The following is a 23,298-nucleotide window of genomic DNA, read 5'->3' on the forward strand; positions in this document are numbered from 1 at the left end:
CTAAGAGCTAAAGAAAGGACTTAATATTTTACATTTTACAAAGAGTTCGTTCCTCTTCATAAATTATTTATAAAACATTTGCAGCATCGAACAGAATGACAAATTATACAAGATCACTAAATAAAAAGAAAATTTACCTTCTGGTGCTTGATACGACCGTGGTAACAAATCACCATATGCACAGGGTCTGCAGCACTCAAATAAATGAATAATAATAAAAAAGGTTTGCAATAGCATATTTATAGCCACAAATTAATATAGGAACTGCGGATAATTCAAAAATCTTATATTATTCAGATCCATTAAAAATACAACAAAACCTCACTTGACTAATAAATCACATATATGTCATAACAAAAACGCAATCTGTATCTGGAAACTGTATTGAACCTATATTTTGTGTAAAAAGTCTCAGTACAGTCAATATATATCCACTTGGAATTCCTTTATTCCTTTAAGATATAAACCACACTTAAAAGAGTGCATCATGCGCAAAATTCCTCTGCACATGCCCAGATCCGGGTCGTATGGCTGTGAACGCAGTATTGCCTGCTCTGTCTTTAAAGGCAAAGGACACTTACTGCAGCCTACGATTTTGGGGAGTGAATGGGATGGGGAAAGGGCTTTTTGCCGTAGTCAATGTACAACAGGGGCCATATTCAGGCAGCCACGTCCAGATCAAGATCTGAGCGTCTCAAAGTTACTTGTTCCGTATTTCTTGCTCCAGCTACAGGGCTAGTCTAAGTCCTGATCAGTAGTGATGACAGTCTTGTATGCATGCTATAACATGTGTTTGCAATGAGACACAACTGTAAAAATGTATTTTATGTTCAGTAGACATTAACATCATACTAATACATATACTTAATGAGAAAATAAAATGACAAAAAAAACCTTTTTTTTCTGTGCGCTATATTGCGAATTTAAACCCACATAGGTATTGGACTTATTGAGGGGGGAAAAGTTATTTATTTATTCATTACGGGGCACAAATTGTTACTTAGCATTGGGTCGGGCACGGCCAAGCAAGGAAGGGGAGGCATAGGGTTTTTTTCTGACAATTTTTGTCTACACATGCTGACTGGCAAGATAGCTTTTTGATAGCAATTTGATTTATCTCGCCTCAAAGAACAACCTCTATTTTTGTATTTTTGTGTCGAATTCCCAGCAAAGCTGCGACTTCATACATCTTACAATTTTGCTTTTTATAAAGGCTATAAATCGGGACTGCAAATTTTAATGTGAAATTGTCGGTTTTCCAGTGCTTTGCTATCATTTTACCCTTTAATACGTCAGCAGTTTTCAAATCACAGCCTAATACATTTCCCCCTTCGTGTGTCTCTCCATAGAATATTTAATTATTTACAGTCAACTTCATTGGGCCTGATTCATTAAGGAAAGTTAAGCAAAAAATTGAGTAAGTTTTTTTACTTAAGTTTTCTGGAAAAAACCATGTTGCAATGCAAGGGGTGCAAATGGGTTTATTATTTTGCACATAAGGAAAATACTGCCTGATTTTTCATATAGCACACAAATACTTGATAGCTTATTTGTACACTGAAATATAAAGTTAATCTAGGACATGCCTAACCCCAACTATAAATCTGCCATCACATTTTAAATTTACCTCCCCCTCAAGTGCAACATGGTTTTGCCTTACCTGCTTACTTTTGCTTAACTTTCCTTAATGAATCAGGCCCATTATCTTTTTAGGTTTATCTTTATTATCATTAAAAGTAATTTGTGTTATGTCAGGTAAAACAGACACATCACATCAGCAAGAGATACTTACCTCTCTCTCAGAGAGAGAGGTAAGTGCCGTTACAATATTGCAGAATTAACTGCTCAAATGTTTCATATTGTGATTAATATAGCTTTTGCAACTCTAACTATAATAAATATCACTAAATATAAATATAACTTTAGTCTCTGGTAACCACCTCTCACTCTCACCTACAAGACTTCTCCCGTGCAGCTCCCCACTTATGGAATTCCCTACCAATCAGACTTTCCCACAGCCTACAAATCTTTAGACGTTCTTTGAAAACCCATCTTTTTTTCAAGAGGTGACCTGATCCCCGATAACACTATTCACACTAATGTACCCTCACAACTGTCCCAATCTCCACTCTGAGCCACACTCGCTCCTCAGGTTTCAGCTGTGCCCTCCCCCACTTAGAATGTAAGTTCTCTAATGAGCAGGGTCCTTCGTACCCTTTATTTTCATGTCTGCTTTTATTTTGTCTACCTTGTATGTCCTTGTTTTATGTATGTCCTGTTTTCTCTACTTTACAGCGATGCGGAGTACTGTGGCTCCTTACAAATCTACAATAATTATAATAATAATAATATTAATAATAATAATAATAATAACAATTAGAATATAAAACATACTCCATTTTTTTTTTTTGCTGTAAGTTAGTCACTACGGTATATTTGACACATTTGGGAGTGCAGACCACATCCCTTTTTTGTGTCATGTATTTTTTTTATACATCTCCTTCTGCAGAAATATTATCCCCTTTTCCTGGAATGCGGGCGCTCCAAATCCTTTAAGGGATCCTTTGTTTTAACCCATCAGTACCTGTTTATGGACATTTATAAGCATAAGGCCAGAGAGTGTCCTCATATGTGTCTAGGAATGCAGTGACACACAGCAGTCTTTATCTGGGTTGGGTCTTTTTGACTGCTGTCCAAATAGCTGGCAGCATAACTCACCTGTAAACCTGAGCCCAATGTCATCCTATAAGTACTGCCCAATACCAAGGTCCTTCATTTGGTTCCAAAGAACAGGTGCAGAGGACTGACACCTACAGTAAGTGACCCGGAATTCTCATTTGCTTTTATTTTTCCAAAGGAGGCAATATTTGTAGACACAGTGAGATGACTCTCACAGCAAAAAGATGATGACTTTTATTACAGCACTTCAATGTTTCTTTAAATCATAATCTATTTTCTTTTTAAATATGTTTTCATTGATATTTTAAAGTATTTTGAAGTGTAATAGTTGAGGAATAAGACCTCTGTTGTCACAGTTAAATTACCTGAAATTTGTTATAGGGTAAAAACAACAAAGCCATTTTTATCATTTATAAAGCATCTACTTCAATGTGATTATTGGTCTGTGTCCAACTGTATTTTTATGGCACTTAGGGGTATATTTACGAACCTGCAGGTTTGGAAAAGTTGAGATGTTGCCTATACCAACCAATCAGATTCTAGCTATCATTTTGTAGAAAGCACGAAATAAATGAAAGCTAGAATCTGATTGGTTGCTATAGGCAACATCTCCACTTTTCCAAACACGCAGTTTAGTAAATCTAGCCCTTAATCTAATGCTGTATTGTTGCACTGAATACTGATTAATGCTAATTAATTTATTACATTTAATTGATATGGAGGAATTAATTCATAAAATTCCAGAGCCTGATTCCGTTTCACTGATTTAAAATGTGAACGAGGACTGCGGGAACCTGGTTTGTTAGTAATATATATAATTGATATCAGTTATAATGATGTGGTACCCCACTGGAATTATTCTAGAAACAGAAATTCCATATACTAGTGGGTATAAGTGGATTATGTCTTGAGTTTAAATTTTGTTGATAAAATTATTAATTTGATTAAAATCAATTGTTGTTTACAACTTCTGTACAGGTTAGCTTGTAAAGGGATTAATTTGTATTATTTAAATTTACTATATTGATTATTAGGAAACACGGACAGGACATTGGCTTAGTGGTTAGCACTTCTGTCTCACAGCACTGGGGTCATGAGTTGGATTCCTGACCATGGCCTTATCTGTGTGGAGTTTGTATGTTCTCCCCGTGTTTGCTTGGGTTTCCTCCAGGTGCTCTGGTTTCCTCCCACACTCCAAAAACATACTATTAGTTTAAATGGCTGCTATTAAATTGACCCTAGTCTGTGTTAGTGTATGTTAGGAAATTTAGACTGTAAGCTCCAATGGGGCAGGTACTGATGTCAGTGAGTTCTCTGTACAGCGCCGTGGAATTAGTAGCACTATATAAATATAAATAGCTACTGATGACTATACTACACGTTTTAATAAACTATGCATAAACTTCTTTAAATATTATCCATATATATAGTGAGCTCTCATATCGTCGCTTAACATCAGTGACTTCTGATATCATGTGCATTATAAGGATTAAAGAATAATGCTTAATTGTTATGTATGTTAAGTATTGGACCTCTGATTTCTGTCTCTTGTATAAAAGCATTTGAGATACAGTCTCATAATTTTGTATGGCCACAGAACTAATTGGTGTCTTCAAATATCCATATAATTTAAAGTGGTATCTGCATTAACCCCTATTATCCTTTATTTATAAATAACCTACATATTCTGCAGTGCTGTATAATCAGGGAAAATAAAACAGAAATAAAAACAAGAAGCATTCTTTGTAAATGAAGGTGTAGGTTTATCAAACCTTCTAACAAAAGGGAAAGTGGAGGTGTTGCCCATAGCAACCAATCAGATTAATCAGACATAATTTTCTAGAATGTACAAGATAAATGATAGCTTAAGGCTGATTGGTTGCTATGGGCAACACCTCTACTTTGCCTTTTTAGAAGGTTTGCTTGACTTGTGTCTCAAGTTATATATTGTAATCAATCTAAGAAGAATACAACAGTGATACACAATGCACAAGTGCATGACTTTTGCCTCTAATGCACAACAGGTGACCCGCAAGGCCATTGTTTTCTGCCCTGCAGGAAGCAGGATAGATACAGGGAGACACAGGACTACTAGTAGTATTTCTGTCCCAGTTTCTTTTGCCCCTCTATATCTGTCCTGCATTGTATCTGGTCTCACTATGGCTGGTGGGGTGGGGATTTTCTCTTACATGTTAAAGCAAAGTAAGTTTTATTGCAGCCCCTTGAATTGAATACTATCCCACAATGTGGCCCCCAGACTAAAAATGGTTGTGCATCCCTGATTTATGCAATGGAAAACATAAAAACAAACAAGAAAACTAAACAGTATAACTTGCAAAGTGTTTAGGAATATTAAAGTTGATCCTATATTCTTTTATACACAGGAACAAAGTAATTGATATAAAACTTTAAACTTATAGGGGGTCATTTAGAGATTATTATTATTATTATTATTATTATTATTATTATTATATTATTATTATATTTATTATTAATAATAATTTATTAATTTAAGTATACGGCACCACAGATTCCTTATATATGGATACATTTGAAAAGCAGCGAGACACGCTTTAGACCAGTACTTAACAAAGTTAGATTGCTGAAGAAACTATTGTATTGTATTGTATTGTATTTATTGTATGTATTGTATGTATTGTATTGAACATAGGCACAAAATTCTAAATTGTAATATTGAAAGTAAAGATGCGTACAACTGAATGTATAAAAGCTTACAAACAAAAAACAAAAAAAATCACCCAACACAAAACATAATTATTGTTATAATTATTACATAGCGCCATCATATTACAAAGCATTTACAGAGAATATTTAATCAGTCAGTGCCCCGGTGGAGCCCACAGTCTATATTCTCTACAACCAAAATACACAAACAGTAGATTCAATTTTTTTCTTGAAGTCAATTAACCTACCAGTAAGTTTTTGGACTGTAGGAAATCCATGCAAACATGGGGAGAACATACAAACTCCAAAATACAATAAATGTGTAAATAAGCAAAGTCTAAGTAAGAGATCAACATATCTAATGTCAAAAAAAAAGGTAGTTTTTCCCGGAAATAGTTCAAACATAGTCAGCCAAATTGGACTTTTTCCAGCCCATCCTGATAAAGCGGGGAAAATATCTTGTTATTTTTCATGGTTTGTTTTTAAAAAGAAGGAACTATAGACCACTCCCAACTAAACCAGAAGCATGTGGAGCTAGAGAAGTTTCTATGTAGAATCCCCAAGTATAAGGTTACCAAAGCACCAATGGGTCTGCTCACGAAACTATATATGATATTGGACCAATAGTTTTAATTTCTTTGAATAAATCCTTAAATCATTTATTACAATTTCAAACAACAAAAACAAACAAGTGAAAAATAATTAACGTTATTATTTGTTCACTTTGTTCTTATTTTTGGGGGGGTTTTAAATGATAGAATTTGTTTTTTAAAAACAACATTCTAACCAGCAATTTTATCCAAAGAACATTTATAGCCATTTTCGTGTTTATGATGTGGCATTACAGGTAAATCTTTTCTATATTGCTTTAAGGTAAAACTCTACTTATACGAAACTTAACTTTAATTAGGCTGTTTAAGGATTTGGATTATGGCTGTGAAACCAGTTCAATTAATATAATATAATTTATTTTTAATCCACCGAAGGAACGGAACCAAAAAGATAACCGGGCATTCGGGTGTCTGGAACGATGGGGACGAAGGAGGTTCTTTCTGTCCTTATATTGGTAGCAGGGATCCTACTTTCAGGTGTGTTGCTTTTTTTAAGCCTTTTGTTTATGTAACTTTTTCAGGGCATAAATGGACCAATATTTTCAGTTTACACTGCCCTACACAATGGGAGTGAATTTGTGATGTGTGCCCCATATGCTCATGCCCCTCTATCTAATATACCAAGTTCCATCATTCTTACTGGGAAATATAGGTTGTTTGTAAATAACGGGGCAAAGAGACATTTAAACATGTTCTGGGCTGTCCATATGGACCCCAGTGATTTACACTGCACAGAAGTTTCTTTCCATAATCTCCTAGCCTAGAGTCGGAACCCAGATCGAGATCATATTTATGATGTTATGCCGTAAATGCGAAAAAGTAATAAAAAAATCACCATGCTTCCCAAAACGTACTGCCATAGGCAAGAGCCTTGTTGGTCTTCTGCAAAAGGCCTGAGAAAGATCACTTCTGGATGATTTAAATATCAATATTCTAAGTTATCCTTGTTGGAACATGGGATGCAATGAATTCAACCTCATTTCAGATAACTTCTTTTGTGTATCCCCTTTTGTAAAAAACAAAATAATGCACATAACAGTCAATAGTTAAGGTTCTGAGTCTTGTCTGAAAGTTTATTTTGCTTAGAATGAACATTCATTGACTTTTCCTTATTTCGTCATATTTAGATCGCTGTGTAAATGGACAACCAGCTGTAAGTATCTAGAAAACCATGTTTGTGCCAGTTATGTAGACATGTTTCCAAAAATTAAGAAGCACTTACGATGATCATCCAATCATTTTATGTTCTCTTGTTTTTTCCGTGGCGCAACCTGTGATGGAAATAAGATGGGGAGTGGGGGGGGGGGAGGGAGGAGAGAACAGGCGAGAAAAGTATACACGATATAAGCTAGAGCGGTGGCTCTGCTGCAGTGGGAAATGTTTATAGCTTGTTTTGCAGTTTTTGTTTATAGCTCTTTTGCTTTGGTTTATAGCTCTAGTGCCGTGTATACTGTGATGATCTATGGAGTTCTTGTGATCAATAAAGGACCATCTCAGTTGCTGCTTTGACAATGTGCTATAATGGAATGCATACCATGGCTCAAGCAGTTAGAGATAAATAAAATTAAACATTATGTAACATGCACCTAGATCTGAGGCTTAATAGAGGGGACAAAACTGTAAGTAGTTGACAGTTGGTAATTTTGGGTGCTATGCTATAAAAATAACTTTAAAAAAGTATGTAAATATTTTTTGGGGAAAGTGTTGCATATATATATATATATATATATATATATATATATATATATATATATATATATATATATATGTGTGTGTGTGTGTATGTCTGTGTGTGGAAATTCACTTTTAAAAGTATAAAGTAACTTTAAAACTAGTTGCGTTCAACAAGTCATTTTAAACATTGGATTAAATGTGGCATTTTATTTTTTTACATTTTCTACAGCTACAAAAAAAAAATCTTTCATAGTTAACCTTTACTGTTGTTTTGTGTATATATTATTATTATTTTTCCCCCTTACTCTTAGTAATACTGATTATCTAGATAACAGGTTAAAAGCCGCCCCTCCAATGTAAGTTTCTTATCGTTTTGCTTTAAGTTTGCCAATTATTAGGCAATTGCTATGATTAACATATGAAAGGAGGAAGCTCACCTTAGCCCTTCAAGCATCAAGTGTAACCTCTCCTCATTCCCACGTTGTTTGCATTCAATATATGTACTACAGAGAGGGAAAACAGAAAGGACTGATGGAGGTTTCCATATTCGATGCTTTCGTACAATACCAGCAAAACAGTGATTTATCTAACAAATCTTTTTATTATGGAAATCAATGTATATATATATTACCATCTAAAAACATTGTGGTGTTTGCTATTAAAAAAATATATCGGGGGGGGGGGGGGGGTAAATGTATCAAGCTGAGAGTTTTCCGGCGGGTTTGAAAAACCAATCAGATTCTAGCTATCATTTATGTAGTACATTCTACACAATGCCAGCTAGAATCTGATTGGTTGCTATAGGCAACATCTCCACTTTTCAAACCCGCCAGAAAACTCTCAGCTTGATACATTTACCCCCTGGTCTTAGATGATTTTATTCATTGCTACGGTATAATGGAAATGTATTACAGATAGTTAGACGTTAGTTTAAAAAACCCCCCAAAAAAACACCTTTTCAATTCTGGAGCTCAACCATTTTGAACAATTTGCTTTATCTCTTTTTTTAGCCCCCTTCCAGTATGGCAGCCGGTAAGTACATCGAGTAATGGTACTTATAGCACACAGATGAACTTGATATAAACCTGCACCTAATTAATGCATTTTACTGTTTGATAGGTCAAGGCATGTGTGCAACTGTGCCCGGAGTGTGAGTATCCTAATTAAACTAATGTTTTCAACGCCTTCTCATTGACAAGCCACAATCGTGAAATCAGATTATTGTAATTTTACTAGTTTAGGTTTTGTGATTCTTTTCCTCAAGTAGAACCTCTGATGTATTATTATTATTATCATTCATTAATATAGCGCCAATCATACTACATAGTGCTGTACAGAGAATATATAATTATTCAGAATAGGTCCCATTGGAGCTTATAGTCTAAATTCCCTAGAAGACACACACACACATACGAGGGTCTATTTTTGTCAGAAGCCAACTAACCGAATGGTATTTTTTTGGACTGAGGTAGGAAACCCACGCAAACACAGGGAGAACATACCAACTTCCCAAAGATAAGGCCCTGGTTGGAATCGAACCCATGACCTCCAGTGCAGGGAAGCAACAATGCTCACCAATGTGCCATTGTGCTGCCCACAGTGGAGGCAGCCATTTTGTGTGCAGAATCCAGTATGCATGACAGTACCTCATGCCTCCATATTGTCATGTGAATTGATAACCATGAATTTCAGTTCTCAACTTTAATATCAGTGAACCACAGTGGAGGCAGCCATTTTGTGAGCTGCTCCCCTATGCACGACAGTGACTCGTGCCTCAGTAATGAATGTGAATTGATAGGCTGTATTCCCAAGATGATTGCTTCAGCCCACAAAAATGTCTGCTTCCACTGCATGTGTGCTGCTGCGCTTTAAAGTGAATCTTTTTAAACACTGATACGTGTGACTAATATGTTTTCCTCTGTTTTCCAGCGAGGAGCTAAAAGTCCTTTTGTCAAATGGGGATTGGCCTGATGTTTGCTCCTACTCTACGCTACAGTATGCCTGTGCAGGGGTAAGTTCAGTGGAGTTTTCTGTCTTCCAGTTTGCCAAAGATTTCCCATCATATTCACGAGAAGATTGCTCCAGTGTGTAGCAACACCACAGATTCTGAACTAAAATAAAGCCCGTGATGGTGTATACTTAGCATTGTAAATCAGGTGAGATAAACATTGTAGTAATGTGGGTGCCTTTTATTCTGTTCCACCCTTAGGTTGGAAATGTCTCCTCGGAAAAAATATCTTCCATCTTGGAGTGTTCCCTCAAATCCGAAGATAACGTCAAACAAATAGAATTCGCTGTATTGTTCTCCTATCTCAGTTTAGACATACTTGAGACATCCATTAACCGACTTAATAATATAGTAAGTTGTTTTCTTTATTTTCAAATATTTTTGTTTCTTAATAGGTTTGCTCGCAATTGTGTTTAAAAAACACTATATGTAAATATTTTATTTTTGGGAAAGAAAGCTCTAACTACCAGAGCCCCATTGGTCATATGTTCGGGATAGCCTAGGGGCAGAATAATTCACCACCTACAGTACGATATTCATCTAGGGCTCACCACCTAATGCGTGTATGGAAACAATTGCAGCAGGAGGTTGCGGCACAATCCGTTTAGGCAACCTTCGCCTACAGCAGCAGCGTTTGCGATTGGATGCTCATCCCTATAATCGCGGGTCACACTATCTTATACACGCTCAGCACTTGGCAGTCAACAGACCCCTTAAAGTTCACCTATCACCTAGAGACAGCAATTTATTTATTTGTATAACTTTTTATTTAACATTTATCAGATACTATCATCAAAGGATGAAAGATGACAAACATAATGGTTACAATCAAGTAGGATCTGATATTTTACAAATTTACTTAAACTAAAATATGACAAATAGCAATTTTGCATAAAAACAAAACAAAAAAAACATAAAAACAAAACAAAGAACTGCAAAATACAGTTAAATACAGCAAAAAATAGACATATCCAATCTAATACAGGAATTAAAGAGTATATAATGAGATAAATAATGAACAAATTAATTAGGGATTGAGGTTTGGAAAGGAGGTGGTAGGGGTAAGGAGCGGGGGAGTGAAGGAGGTTTCATCTTTATCATATCTCAATTTGCATGTGAGTTATATTTATGTAGAGTAGTTCAGTAGTGGGAAAACTCATTGTATAATTGATAGTAATTGGTATTGTAGTAAGTAAATGAAGAGAGGAGATTATGGCGATGAGGGTGTATGCAAGCATCATCTTCGGTGGAACAACCATGGGGCCATTACCAGATGTGGGACATAGTTTAGCAGAGTGTTTGTCACTTGCAAATACGGGGAAGAAAAGACCAAGAGTCTCACGGAAGGAGTGAGGCCAGGAGCTCTCTTACTTTATCTGAGCCTAGGGTACCAAGGTTAGGGGACACCTAAAGCAATGACTGAGTGTTTATAATGTCCCCATGGCACCCACATATTGAAAACCGACCACTGAGATGGTGGAGTGGCAGCTAGACTGCCACTTCACCTTACCTCTAAGCTGCTGGCTGCTCCACCATGTCTGTTTTATGCCTGGGGTGTGGTGCTCAGCTACGATGTCCCACCCCAGAACCCCAAAAGATGCCACCATCCACAGTCTGCCTGCTAAGGTAAGAAAGTGGCAAGTTTGGAATTGGCAACGTGCTCAAGCTAGGTGGGGCACCTAGGGTGCCCATGGGGGTTCCGACGACCATGCTACTCAAGGTTTCCTGTGGTAGACATAAATAAGTGAAACATTTTGAAAATGCCCAGTAAAAAAAACTAAAAAAAAGTAATAATACTACTGTTTGTGGTCTTAGAACTACCTCAAGCTCTAAAAAAAAGTATACTTATACACAGACTAATTTACAGATAACAGTTTGGGGTGAAATTATGGAGGTGCACTAATTGCATAAAAGTAACTAAATTAAAATGTTCAAGTAATTAAAGTGCAAATAATCTCTGGTCAAGAAGGGTTAATACATGCTCATTTGTACATAAACACAAATGCATTTTTTGTTTGGCTGAACAAACTGAAGTGAGAATACTTGCTGCTCGGACATTATCATGTAAAAAAAAGTACAAATCAGGTACAGATAACAATACTTCAGAACTACACCTCTTATGACACTGTGATCGCTACTGTTTCATATGAGTTGTAGTTCAGCAACAGAATGGACTACAAACCCACGGTCTACATCATTCCATGGAATGTACATGTCATGTAGGAATAAAATGTTTCTGTAGTCTATAGGATGTGACGCACATATATGTACAATAGTGTTTGCAATCTCACTTATGTGCACCTATGTTTTCCAGGTTGATGCTTCCTCTATAAAAGCTGAAGTCAAAGGCAACCTGCTAAATGCAGTATGGGAAAAACTCCAAGAAAATGTAGAACAATTTTCACCAGGTTTCCTGGCTACTTGGTTCCAGAACATTTTGTACTTCGCTATATCTGCCTTCGACCCTAGGATTCTGGATGACATGACCAGGCTTAATATTACATGTAATGGGCTAGAGGCTGTGTAAGTTGAATATGTCCAGGCATTGTAAACTGGTCTTAAAGTGTATCCACTACCTATATGTTGCATGCACACACACGCACGCACATCAGCACACACAAAAACACACACACATGACACATGCCTCAGTGATGTCTCTAGGACGCAGTAGGTTGCTTTCTCATTAATATCAATTGCAAAATGGCTAGCTACACTCAATGGCGCTGCTAAGGACTCCCGGGCAAGTCCAATATCTAAGCTGGGGCTCCCAGCACATATGCAAAAGCCATCACGGCTTATTGGATATTAGAGACTATCAGGTTTCAGAGGGGTGATGTCATTGCATTGTGCTCCTGATTTTAAGAAAACGTCTCCAATTATTGCTTATTGGTGCCTCCAAGCGGAACGAAGCAGCCCTGAATGTGTGTAGCATATTGGGGGACACAGTAGGGTCTCTGGTGCGACTTCTGTCACATGTTCTCTTATTGCCACACCACCTCTTCCAGTGCGTGTAGGCGACGGAAACATTCTACATAAACAGACTTTGGCCATACATCATACGGTCTTTCTTTCTCCTAGGGTTGGGGCGCTGGATGTGGCCCGTGCCATGTATGACAATGACACAAGGAAAGAGATTGGAAAGGGGATTACTCGGTTTGTCCAGGCACATTGTGAGTAATAGAAAGACGTATCTATGTAGGCGCCGTGGTTCCAACTCTGTCTAGTCAAGTTCAATCCATTAATCATTTGTGGTAGTACAGATCCCTGTATTTACACCTTAAACAAATCAGAACATTAGGTTATATCTGATATCTGCACAGGCTATTCAAAAGCCTAAAAAGTTACGTAAATAGTTAAAAAAAAAAAAAAGCATCTTAATGTTGTTTTTAAGAGTGAAAATGATAAAAAGTGATTTTAAAACTGTGCATAGAATGCGTTTCTATAGTCTGTCTTACTTGCACACTTATGTTCTATGCTATCTAGTGGCGTGATACGTGTACTTTTCCAAAAAAAGACGATGCCGTGCCAGTCATCACTATCAGTCGGCACTTACACCTGCAATCTAGCTTGGGCAAATAAGACTTCTCTTTGAAAACAAGCGCACTTAAGAGAAACCCAGGACTTAAGTCGGCAGCTTCAGCGTTGGTACCCATTTGGCACACCCTTACTGTATATCGCCTACGTCTGTCTGCCCCCTCCCATTCCGCCCTTCAAGTCATAGGAAGTCTTAAGCGCCATTGCAATCGCATTCATTGGCATGAGGTCTATCTTTGAGCATGTGCAGAGCTAACAGACTTACGTCTAAGCATCAACCAATCCCATGCTTTGTAGCAGATCCGTCTTTGAAATGTAAATATCAAATAATTCACATTATTTATGTTAACGTAAGTGGTGATAACGAATCTGCTATTGCTCTAATAAGGTTTAACTTATTGCTTCGTTAAAAATAGATTAAACATATAAAAATAAATAAAAATAAAAGGAACTATTACTGCATGAAAAAATGCTTGTTTAAAATAATGAAGCAGTTTTTAAAGTATTTTTCTTCTTACTTTTCTTCTCTCATCGCCATCCTGAGACGGCGATAAAAGAAGAAGGTGGATCGCGATGCTTAGTTTACATTGTGATCCTAGTTAAATAGGCTTCCCCACGTTTCACATTGAGAAGCCATTGTTGACGAAACCTGGTGAATTTTACTTGCTTGATGTATGTATCGCTGGCGAAAACACAGATTTTAACAAATGGCTCTTTTTCGCCCTTTTGTAAATATACCCCTAAATTTGCATTCACTAATGCAAAATATACAAAAGTCACGTGATTGCAACCCTCGTTTTTAAGATAACATGTAAATGCAAAACTAAAACCATGGTCAAATAGAGTAAGATATTCTGTACGCTCTAGATGACATTTTATAGTTAATAATATTGTTCCAATGGCTGTTAGTGATTGTCAGACTAATTAATTCGCCATTATCCCTTTAGCCTGCAAAAAAGGATCACCATCAGAAACAATGAAGTCCTTCTACAAGGGTTTCATGCGGGATCTGGAGTATAAAGACCTTGTGGTGGCTTGGGGTGATCAAGATTTGGTAAGCTTCCAACGAGAGGTTACTAATTCTAAATACTGCACTTCAATTCATTAAAGCTTTTCAAAATAAAAAATGTTGGGTTTGGCAATATGGTTGTATCACAACATTGGGCCATATAAAATTGAAACACCACCACACCCAGAGCTGGATTAAAAATAGGGCTAAAGGGGCTACAGCCCAGGGGCCTCGGGCAGCTGGGGGGCCCACCGGCATTTACCAGGTCGGGGGTGTCCCTGCCCCCAGCTCCGGCTGTCACTGTTCAAGGAGAATGGCAGGCAGCTTACAGCAAATGTTATGCTGTTAGCTGCCTGATGTCACTGTAGGAGATACGCGGCGCACAGTAATCTCCTTACCGAGGAGATCTAGTGACAGTGAGACTATGAGTTATAGTCTCACTCTCACGAGATCTCCACAGTAAGGAGATTATTGCACGCCATGTAATTGCTACAGGGAGTGGAACAACAGAAGGAGGTAAACTCATGGGGGTTCCTCATGGGGGGGGGCCCTCACAGTACCCTTAGCCCAGGGGCCTCCCTTCCTTTGATCCGGCCCTGACCACACCACAAAAATATTTAAGCACTAAGGCTAGGTATACACTGAACTATTTTCCGCCCGACTTGTTGTCTCAAACGATTGAACCTAGGACTGAGGGTCCGATCAGTCTGATGATTTATTCACTGGGACAATCATCGCTAGCATCGGCTGAAAAGAACACGACTCTGTAAACTCTATGGAGATCGTGAGCAAGAGTGCGTACACACTACATGATCGGTCAGTGGTTGGTCGGAAAATATCAAACAGTACGACCAACCAAATGAAACGATGATCAGTACTGTGGGACGACTTTAGATCATCGTGTCACTATACACACTCACACGATATCTGACCATATATCTGACCATATCTAACGGTCGGATGTCGGCTGATTGGAGGTATTTCGTGCAATCATCAGGCCAGTGTGTATCTAGCCTTAGAAACGTTCCTGATGTTAACTGATCTTATTAATGTCATTTGTGATCTGTGTTTGCTTTTCAGAGCAAGTCATTACCTATGTTGACGGAGTTGCAGATGGCAGAATACATTGACACAAATAAAGCATTTAGTAATGTAGAAGAGGCCTCACCTGTCCTGGTCCAACTGGATACCAAGGACCTCTCTTTCATAACCAGTGTCCTAAAACACCTAACTACAGACGACAGCACCTATAACATGGAGGTTATGTTTTCCTTGTTGAACATCACTTTGGGGAAATTTAATAGTGCTGACGATTCTTATTGCAGACCAACATTTAAGACAATCTTCCAAGGAAATGTTGCTATACTAGCCATTAATGACATCATCTTAGAACAGCTTATTATCAGAGACTGCTCAGAATACCAAGACACGTAAGTAATAAATACATTATATTCTCTGGTGAATCTCTCTCATTAAGAAATGTATGAGAAACTGCAGTAATATATTTGAGGGTAGAGGTGTGTGTTACCTGTTGTGGTGAATAATACTTTCATCACTGTGCTTTCTACTGTACTGTAATAAGAGCAGAAGAAGTGACTACGTAGACATCTTAATGACATGCAAACAACCAGGGCCGGATTAACCAGAGGTCTAACTGGGCTATAGCCCAGGGGCCTCGGGCATCCAGGGGGCCCTTCAAAGTCCTCAGCAGCATTATTGATCGGTCCGGGGGCGGGGGCGCCCCCAGCCCGATCAATGCTGCTGAGCACTGTCAGTCCAGTCCTCCGTCCCCGGTGCTCAGTACTCTGCTTACTGAGGAGATCTCGCGAGTGAACTCTCGCGAGATCTCCTCAGTAAGGAGTTTACAGCACGCAGGGGACGTAGGACTGGACTGACAGGTAAGCGCTTGGGGGAAGGGGGGCCCTCACGGTGGACGGGGGGCGGTGGGTGGCTCACATTGGGAGCCTCACGGGGGAATGGAGGCGCCCTTAGCCCAGGGGCCTCCATTCCCTTAATCCGGCCCTGCCAACATCCTTGCTATAATCAGGGGCAAATGAAATTAAATTAAAATTGCAATTTCTTAAGACCCTGAAGCCATCAGGATCAATAAGTGAACGGTAAGACCACCTGTGTACAATTACTAGGGACTGTGGACAACCTTAGTCCCATATTCACCTAACATGGAGTCTAGCTTGCCTAAGATGGCAATAATTCCAGTTGGGCACAAACATAGGTTTAATAATGGGAAAATTCGGTGTTCCGTAGGCATTATTGGCAAAGCACTTTCTCTACATGTCGTAATAAAATCATGCAAACCCAGTATGGCCCATTTGATGTTGAAATAAGCGGCAGGGGAAACACTTGGGTAGTCTTATCCTGTGTAAATTATGGAAACAGAGTAATTTTTCTGACCATTGTAGATACTGTAAACTGGTTTTCGTCTATGCGAATCCTGCTGCCCATCTCTGAAGAGTAGGTCTTTGTTGCAGATGTGGACAAAAGGAAATCATTAAAATGAAAGTTTGATTTACCAGTGTTTCACGGGCTGTTGCATATTATACTGAGAGTGAAATGAGCAGTGTGACTTTCATGCAAAAGTAAATGTTATTAAGTGAGGGGGGTGGGCAAACGAGACATAGCTAGGAAGACATGACAGTGATGAGCCGAGTGTGTTAATCACCCTTCTATGGGTGTGGGGACCTGCACATAGACAAATGTGGCACTGGCCGCACTGAAAATCACAGGTAGTCGTGTTATTCTGCTCTGCTGTTCACAAATGACCCTGAAAAATGGTTTCTACTAACAACTACTCTGTCACAAACATGTTTTTCTTTATCGATCATACAACGGTTGTGTCGAATTCCGCTTACCTACAGATACCTAACAGTGGATCGTGTTTATGACAAATTATCGGATGAAGTCAAAGAATCAGTGTGCAAAAACAGACTCAAGTATTTGAATGAAGAGGCCAGTAAGACAGGTAAGACTGAAGTTCCCAGTATGGAAAATGGAAAACAAATAGGGCTCTGGTGAAAAGCTTTTTATGCTAGTGAATGTCATTGCAAATGCCGTTTACGTGTCTAGGTAATAACACTAATACTAACCCTGGCTATGGATCATTTTTTTCTTATAAGACAGTACTACTAAATATGGGATATCACTTTTGTTGTTACATAGAAACATAGAATTAGACGACAGATAAGAACCACTTGGCCCATCTAGTTTGTCCATTTTTTAACCTACAGAAACCTCCAACCCTATTCGATCTTAGTTCTTTGTAAGGATATTGTTATGTCTATCCCAAGCATGTTTAAATTGCTCTTCTGTTTCAGCCTCTACCACCTCTGATGGGAGGCTATTCCACTTATCCACTACCCTTTCTGTGAAGTAGTTGTTCCTCAGATCTCCTCTGAACCTACTTTCCCCCAGTGTCAGTGCATGTCCTCATGTTCTAATACTTCTCTTCCCTCCAGTGTCAGTGCATGTCCTCGTGTTCTAATACTTCTCTTCCCCCCAGTGTCAGTGCATGTCCTCGTGTTCTTATACTTCTCTTCCCCCCAGTGTCAGTACATGTCCTCATGTTCTAATACTTCTCTTCCCTCAGTGTCAGTACATGTCCTCGTGTTCTAATACTTCTCTTCCCCCCAGTGTCAGTACATGTCCTCGTGTTCTAATACTTCTCTTCCCCCAGTGTCAGTACATGTCCTCGTGTTCTAATACTTCTCTTCCCTCCAGTGTCAGTACATGTCCTCGTGTTCTAATACTTCTCTTCCCTCCAGTGTCAGTGCATGTCCTCGTGTTCTAATACTTCTCTTCCCTCAGTGTCAGTACATGTCCTCGTGTTCTAATACTTCTCTTCCCCCCAGTGTCAGTACATGTCCTCGTGTTCTAATACTTCTCTTCCCCCCAGTGTCAGTACATGTCCTCGTGTTCTAATACTTCTCTTCCCTCCAGTGTCAGTGCATGTCCTCATGTTCTAATACTTCTCTTCCCCCCAGTGTCAGTACATGTCCTCGTGTTCTAATACTTCTCTTCCCTCCAGTGTCAGTACATGTCCTCGTGTTCTAATACTTCTCTTCCCCCCAGTGTCAGTGCATGTCCTCATGTTCTAATACTTCTCTTCCCCCAGTGTCAGTACATGTCCTCATGTTCTAATATTTCTCTTCCCCCAGTGTCAGTACATGTCCTCGTGTTCTAATACTTCTCTTCCCTCCAGTGTCAGTACATGTCCTCGTGTTCTAATACTTCTCTTCCCCCCCAGTGTCAGTACATGTCCTCGTGTTCTAATACTTCTCTTCCCTCCAGTGTCAGTGCATGTCCTCATGTTCTAATACTTCTCTTCCCCCCAGTGTCAGTACATGTCTTCGTGTTCTAATACTTCTCTTCCCCCCAGTGTCAGTGCATGTCCTCGTGTTCTAATACTTCTCTTCCCCCAGTGTCAGTGCATGTCCTCGTGTTCTAATACTTCTCTTCCCCCCAGTGTCAGTACATGTCCTCGTGTTCTAATACTTCTCTTCCCTCCAGTATCAGTGCATGTCCTTGTGTTCTAATACTTCTCTTCCCCCCAGTGTCAGTGCATGTCCTCGTGTTCTAATACTTCTCTTCCCCCCCAGTGTCAGTACATGTCCTCGTGTTCTAATACTTCTCTTCCCTCCAGTGTCAGTGCATGTCCTCGTGTTCTAATACTTCTCTTCCCCCCAGTGTCAGTACATGTCCTCGTGTTCTAATACTTCTCTTCCCCCCAGTGTCAGTGCATGTCCTCGTGTTCTAATACTTCTCTTCCCCCCAGTGTCAGTGCATGTCCTCGTGTTCTAATACTTCTCTTCCCTCCAGTGTCAGTGCAAGTCCTCGTGTTCTAATACTTCTCTTCCTCCCAGTGTCAGTACATGTCCTCGTGTTCTAATACTTCTCTTTCCCCCAGTGTCAGTGCATGTCCTCGTGTTCTAATACTTCTCTTCCCTCAGTGTCAGTACATGTCCTCGTGTTCTAATACTTCTCTTTCCTCCAGTGTCAGTACATGTCCTTGTGTTCTAATACTTCTCTTTCCCCCAGTGTCAGTGCATGTCCTCGTGTTCTAATACTTCTCTTCCCCCCAGTGTCAGTGCATGTCCTCATGTTCTAATACTTCTCTTCCCCCCAGTGTCAGTACATGTCCTCGTGTTCTAATACTTCTCTTCCCCCCAGTGTCAGTGCATGTCCTCGTGTTCTAATACTTCTCTTCCCCCCAGTGTCAGTACATGTCCTCGTGTTCTAATACTTCTCTTCCCCCAGTGTCAGTACATGTCCTCGTGTTCTAATACTTCTCTTCCCTCCAGTGTCAGTGCATGTCCTAGTGTTCTAATACTTCTCTTCCCTCCAGTGTCAGTGCATGTCCTAGTGTTCTAATACTTCTCTTCCCCCCAGTGTCAGTGCATGTCCTCGTGTTCTAATACTTCTCTTCCCCCCAGTGTCAGTGCATGTCCTCGTGTTCTAATACTTCTCTTCCCCCCAGTGTCAGTACATGTCCTCGTGTTCTAATACTTCTCTTCCCTCCAGTGTCAGTGCATGTCCTAGTGTTCTAATACTTCTCTTCCCTCCAGTGTCAGTGCATGTCCTAGTGTTCTAATACTTCTCTTCCCCCCAGTGTCAGTGCATGGCCTCGTGTTCTAATACTTCTCTTCCCCCCAGTGTCAGTGCATGTCCTCGTGTTCTAATACTTCTCTTCCCTCCAGTGTCAGTACATGTCCTCGTGTTCTAATACTTCTCTTCCCCCCAGTGTCAGTGCATGTCCTCGTGTTCTAATACTTCTCTTCCCCCCAGTGTCAGTACATGTCCTCGTGTTCTAATACTTCTCTTCCCTCCAGTGTCAGTACATGTCCTCGTGTTCTAATACTTCTCTTCCCCCCAGTGTCAGTGCATGTCCTCATGTTCTAATACTTCTCTTCCTGAAGAATGTTTCCCTCCTGTACCTTGATAAAACCCCGGATATATTTTTTTGTTGCCTTTCCTATATAAGATCAAATCAAAATTATTTCAGTAAAGAATGGTGAAGAAGAATTTTGAGCCGCAAGAGAAATGGAAAAGGTCTGAGTGCTAAACGTAAAATATAGCATATGTACATAAATTATCCTGGGGAATTTATATCTGATTTAAACTTTTTTAATATATTTTATTTTAATTGCAGGTATTGGGTCACTGTCACTTTTAGAAGTACTTGTTGTGGTTTCTTACACTGCGTATTTGACCACTGTTCATACTATACTATTGAACTGGTTCTATAATCTATTGAATTATTATGATATTGAGTGATGATGATGAGGATGATGATGATGATGATAACTGTGTCTTATTCATTCTCAGGTTCAGGATGCACATATGGACTTACCAGTGTAGAGTGGTTTGAGAAGATTATTGGGAGGTCCAAGGATTTAGTGTCTTATTCTGATATGATGCGTCTCAACTCAAACTTCGAAGGGGTAAGTTGCCCACGTGCACCAAACATATCACAGGAATATTCATAACAGCTTTTTACAACTTTAAAACAATTTTAAAAGTTGTTACATTGAGTTAAACAGGTATTATTTTTCTGCATGAAATTTGTAACGCACTAACTATATCCTACATTTAATCCTTCTCTAGTATGGCGTTATTTTGTCGCTGAACAATAAACAGACTTCTGATATGATTGTACAGTCCAACCTGCTAACTGACCAATTTCCCAAAGACATGGAGATACGTCTTGCACCTGTAATTACTTACATAAAAAATAAAGACTTCACATCTTTACAAGATACTCTAAAAGAGCTGAGTTTACGTCTGAGCCAGGTGAGTGTTGCTATGCAAGATAATATGTAGTGAGACTATAATTAGCTATTGTTACCTAAATGAAGCTCAGAAATTCCCCACAATAGTATAAGGAAAACTATACATTTCTTTTAGTTTTAAGGTTCATTTGACTTGGATCAGAACACTTTTTGTTGTCACCTGTGTTCATTTCCCGGACATCTGTGTGTCCTCATTTCTGAAGTGAACACTATGGTCATCAAAATGTGCACAGAGTATTTCAGCTCAGCCCTGCATGTTTATGCTAAAGTTTTTGAAGTGGGAAAGGCTAAGCCAATCTGAACATCTTAACCTCACCAAAACACACGGATTAGGGACGGGACTCTCCTGCGGGATGATTGTTTTGCCAAGCTCACCCCTGTATGAAACAATCTTGATATATATATATATATATATATATATATATATATATATATATATATATATCTATACACCCTGTTTTTTTTTCACAGGCGGGAATAAAATACATTGCAAATGTGCAAGTACGCAATGTGCTTTTAAGGACCATTTGGGGAATAGCGGAAAAACAATTTTCTTTGTTCACGGCAAATGATTGGAATATGTGGTTCAGTGATTACATGACTCTATTATTTCCATCCATTACCAGTGGACAACTTGCTGCCCTCTCCAACAGTGTGGTTAAGAATTGCTCAAACTTCCAAATAATGTAAGTACCAAAGACTGAATTGCCTGGTGGTTAAAGGCGCTGTGTTAAAATTAACAACTGGTATTTGTAAAGTGCTAAAAATTTATGAAGAGCTCAGCTGCCCAATTCACAAAAGAGCACAGATGTTACATACAAGAACAGAACAAAACAAGAGGGATCACCTGCATGCTGTTGAGTGCTTACTAGCTAAAAGGTGAAAGGTACAAGTGAGACATGAGTTGTGGGCTTTGTGAGGGGCGGGCAGGCTTAAAAGTACATCGGGGTTGAGGCGCTCAGAAAAATTTGAAGCATCTGCCTAAAGGTTAAAAAGTTGGAGGAGAGTGAAAGGGTGAGGGAGAGAGTTCCACTCAGGAGGTGCAGCTCTAGAGAAGTCTTGCAGCGAAGGTAACTAGAGATGTGGTAACAGAGTCCATAACTTGCTATATACATTGTAAGAAGCTGCAAGTAAAGCAATGAACAGCAAATAGGTGAGAGGAAACTGATATTTTGTTTATTACATGTTTCTGTTTAGTAAAAGACAATGTTCTCTTGCAATTTTTTTTTAGTGTTGGAGGCCTTGACATCGCTTTTAATAACATGAGCCAAGACACAAGAACTGAAGTCGTCAACTGGATTATTAGCTACCTTTTGAAAGAGACAGATAGTAAGCTTGTTTGTAGTTTTTAATAGATACTTTGGAAACAAGTATATATGCGGAATAGGAAATAAGAAATAGTATGAAAGACTTTCAGAAAATTATTTGCACCAGATTCACTGTGAACCTGATTCATTAAGGAAAGGAAAGCAAAAAAAGAGTAACTTTGCATCTTGGCAAAACCATGTTGCATTGGAGAGGAGGAGGCAAATTTAAAATGTGATGGCAGATTTATAGTTGGGGTAAGGCATGTTCTAGATCAACTTTAAATTACAGTGCACAAATAAAGCTATCAAGTATTTGTGTGCTACATGAAAAAAACAGCCAGTATTTATCTTATGTGCAAACTAATAAACTAATTTGAACCCCTTGCATTGTAACATGGTTTTGTCCAGGAGAAAACTTGCTAATTTTTTTGCCTTACTTTCCTTAATGAATCAGGCTCTATGTTTTCAACAGTGATGGTAAACAACCATATCTTACAGTAATTATTTTTACAATACATTATGTTAGCACCACATGATCTTTATATATGCCTGTTGGTTGAACACACTTCTTGACTGAGAATACTTTAGAGAGACCAGTAACTTGTTTTTCTTTTCTATTTCATAATAGGTTGCAAGGGTGATGACATGTTGAATGTTAACTTTAGACAATTTAAGAATATGACTGACATTGACGTGTTCCTAAAAATATATCCTGGCTTGAATCCGGTAAGGGAATTTGCTAAATAATATTTCTGAAATCAATGAGGGATACAATTATCGACCAAAAACAATTATATGGCTGCTTAAAATATTTTCAAAATTTAGCATCTGTTACAATGTTACTTACTTTGAAACAAAAAGAAAAAAGAATCGGTTTAAAATAAAGCTAATTTTCAAGGACTTTGTGCAACCAATTGTACCACCAGTACAGAAAATATATAGCATAACACCTTTGACTCACAAATGAAGTTATACAAGGAGGGTGGAG

At 38.7% G+C, this 23,298-nt stretch overlaps 1 protein-coding gene across 1 annotated transcript in view; it reads left to right on the top strand.

Annotated features, from left to right (window-relative positions):
- Positions 1 to 2,744: 2,744 nt before the first annotated feature.
- LOC142097442 (uncharacterized) overlaps positions 2,745 to 23,298 on the top strand; it is a 46,135-nt gene continuing 25,581 nt past the window's right edge. Inside the window, exons 1-17 of the mRNA XM_075179278.1 lie at positions 2,745 to 2,815; positions 6,351 to 6,452; positions 7,103 to 7,128; positions 8,660 to 8,681; positions 8,769 to 8,799; positions 9,579 to 9,660; positions 9,859 to 10,008; positions 11,972 to 12,180; positions 12,736 to 12,827; positions 14,139 to 14,245; positions 15,281 to 15,630; positions 17,077 to 17,180; positions 20,540 to 20,655; positions 20,819 to 21,004; positions 21,475 to 21,689; positions 22,235 to 22,332; positions 22,939 to 23,036. Of these exons, the coding sequence (XP_075035379.1) occupies positions 6,395 to 6,452; positions 7,103 to 7,128; positions 8,660 to 8,681; positions 8,769 to 8,799; positions 9,579 to 9,660; positions 9,859 to 10,008; positions 11,972 to 12,180; positions 12,736 to 12,827; positions 14,139 to 14,245; positions 15,281 to 15,630; positions 17,077 to 17,180; positions 20,540 to 20,655; positions 20,819 to 21,004; positions 21,475 to 21,689; positions 22,235 to 22,332; positions 22,939 to 23,036 (1,944 nt within the window). The 5' untranslated portion in view covers positions 2,745 to 2,815; positions 6,351 to 6,394. The remainder of the gene's footprint in view (positions 2,816 to 6,350; positions 6,453 to 7,102; positions 7,129 to 8,659; positions 8,682 to 8,768; positions 8,800 to 9,578; positions 9,661 to 9,858; positions 10,009 to 11,971; positions 12,181 to 12,735; positions 12,828 to 14,138; positions 14,246 to 15,280; positions 15,631 to 17,076; positions 17,181 to 20,539; positions 20,656 to 20,818; positions 21,005 to 21,474; positions 21,690 to 22,234; positions 22,333 to 22,938; positions 23,037 to 23,298) is intronic.

The sequence above is a fragment of the Mixophyes fleayi genome, chromosome 7 (genome assembly GCF_038048845.1).
Source record: "Mixophyes fleayi isolate aMixFle1 chromosome 7, aMixFle1.hap1, whole genome shotgun sequence".
In the NCBI taxonomy this organism is placed as follows: domain Eukaryota; kingdom Metazoa; phylum Chordata; class Amphibia; order Anura; family Limnodynastidae; genus Mixophyes; species Mixophyes fleayi.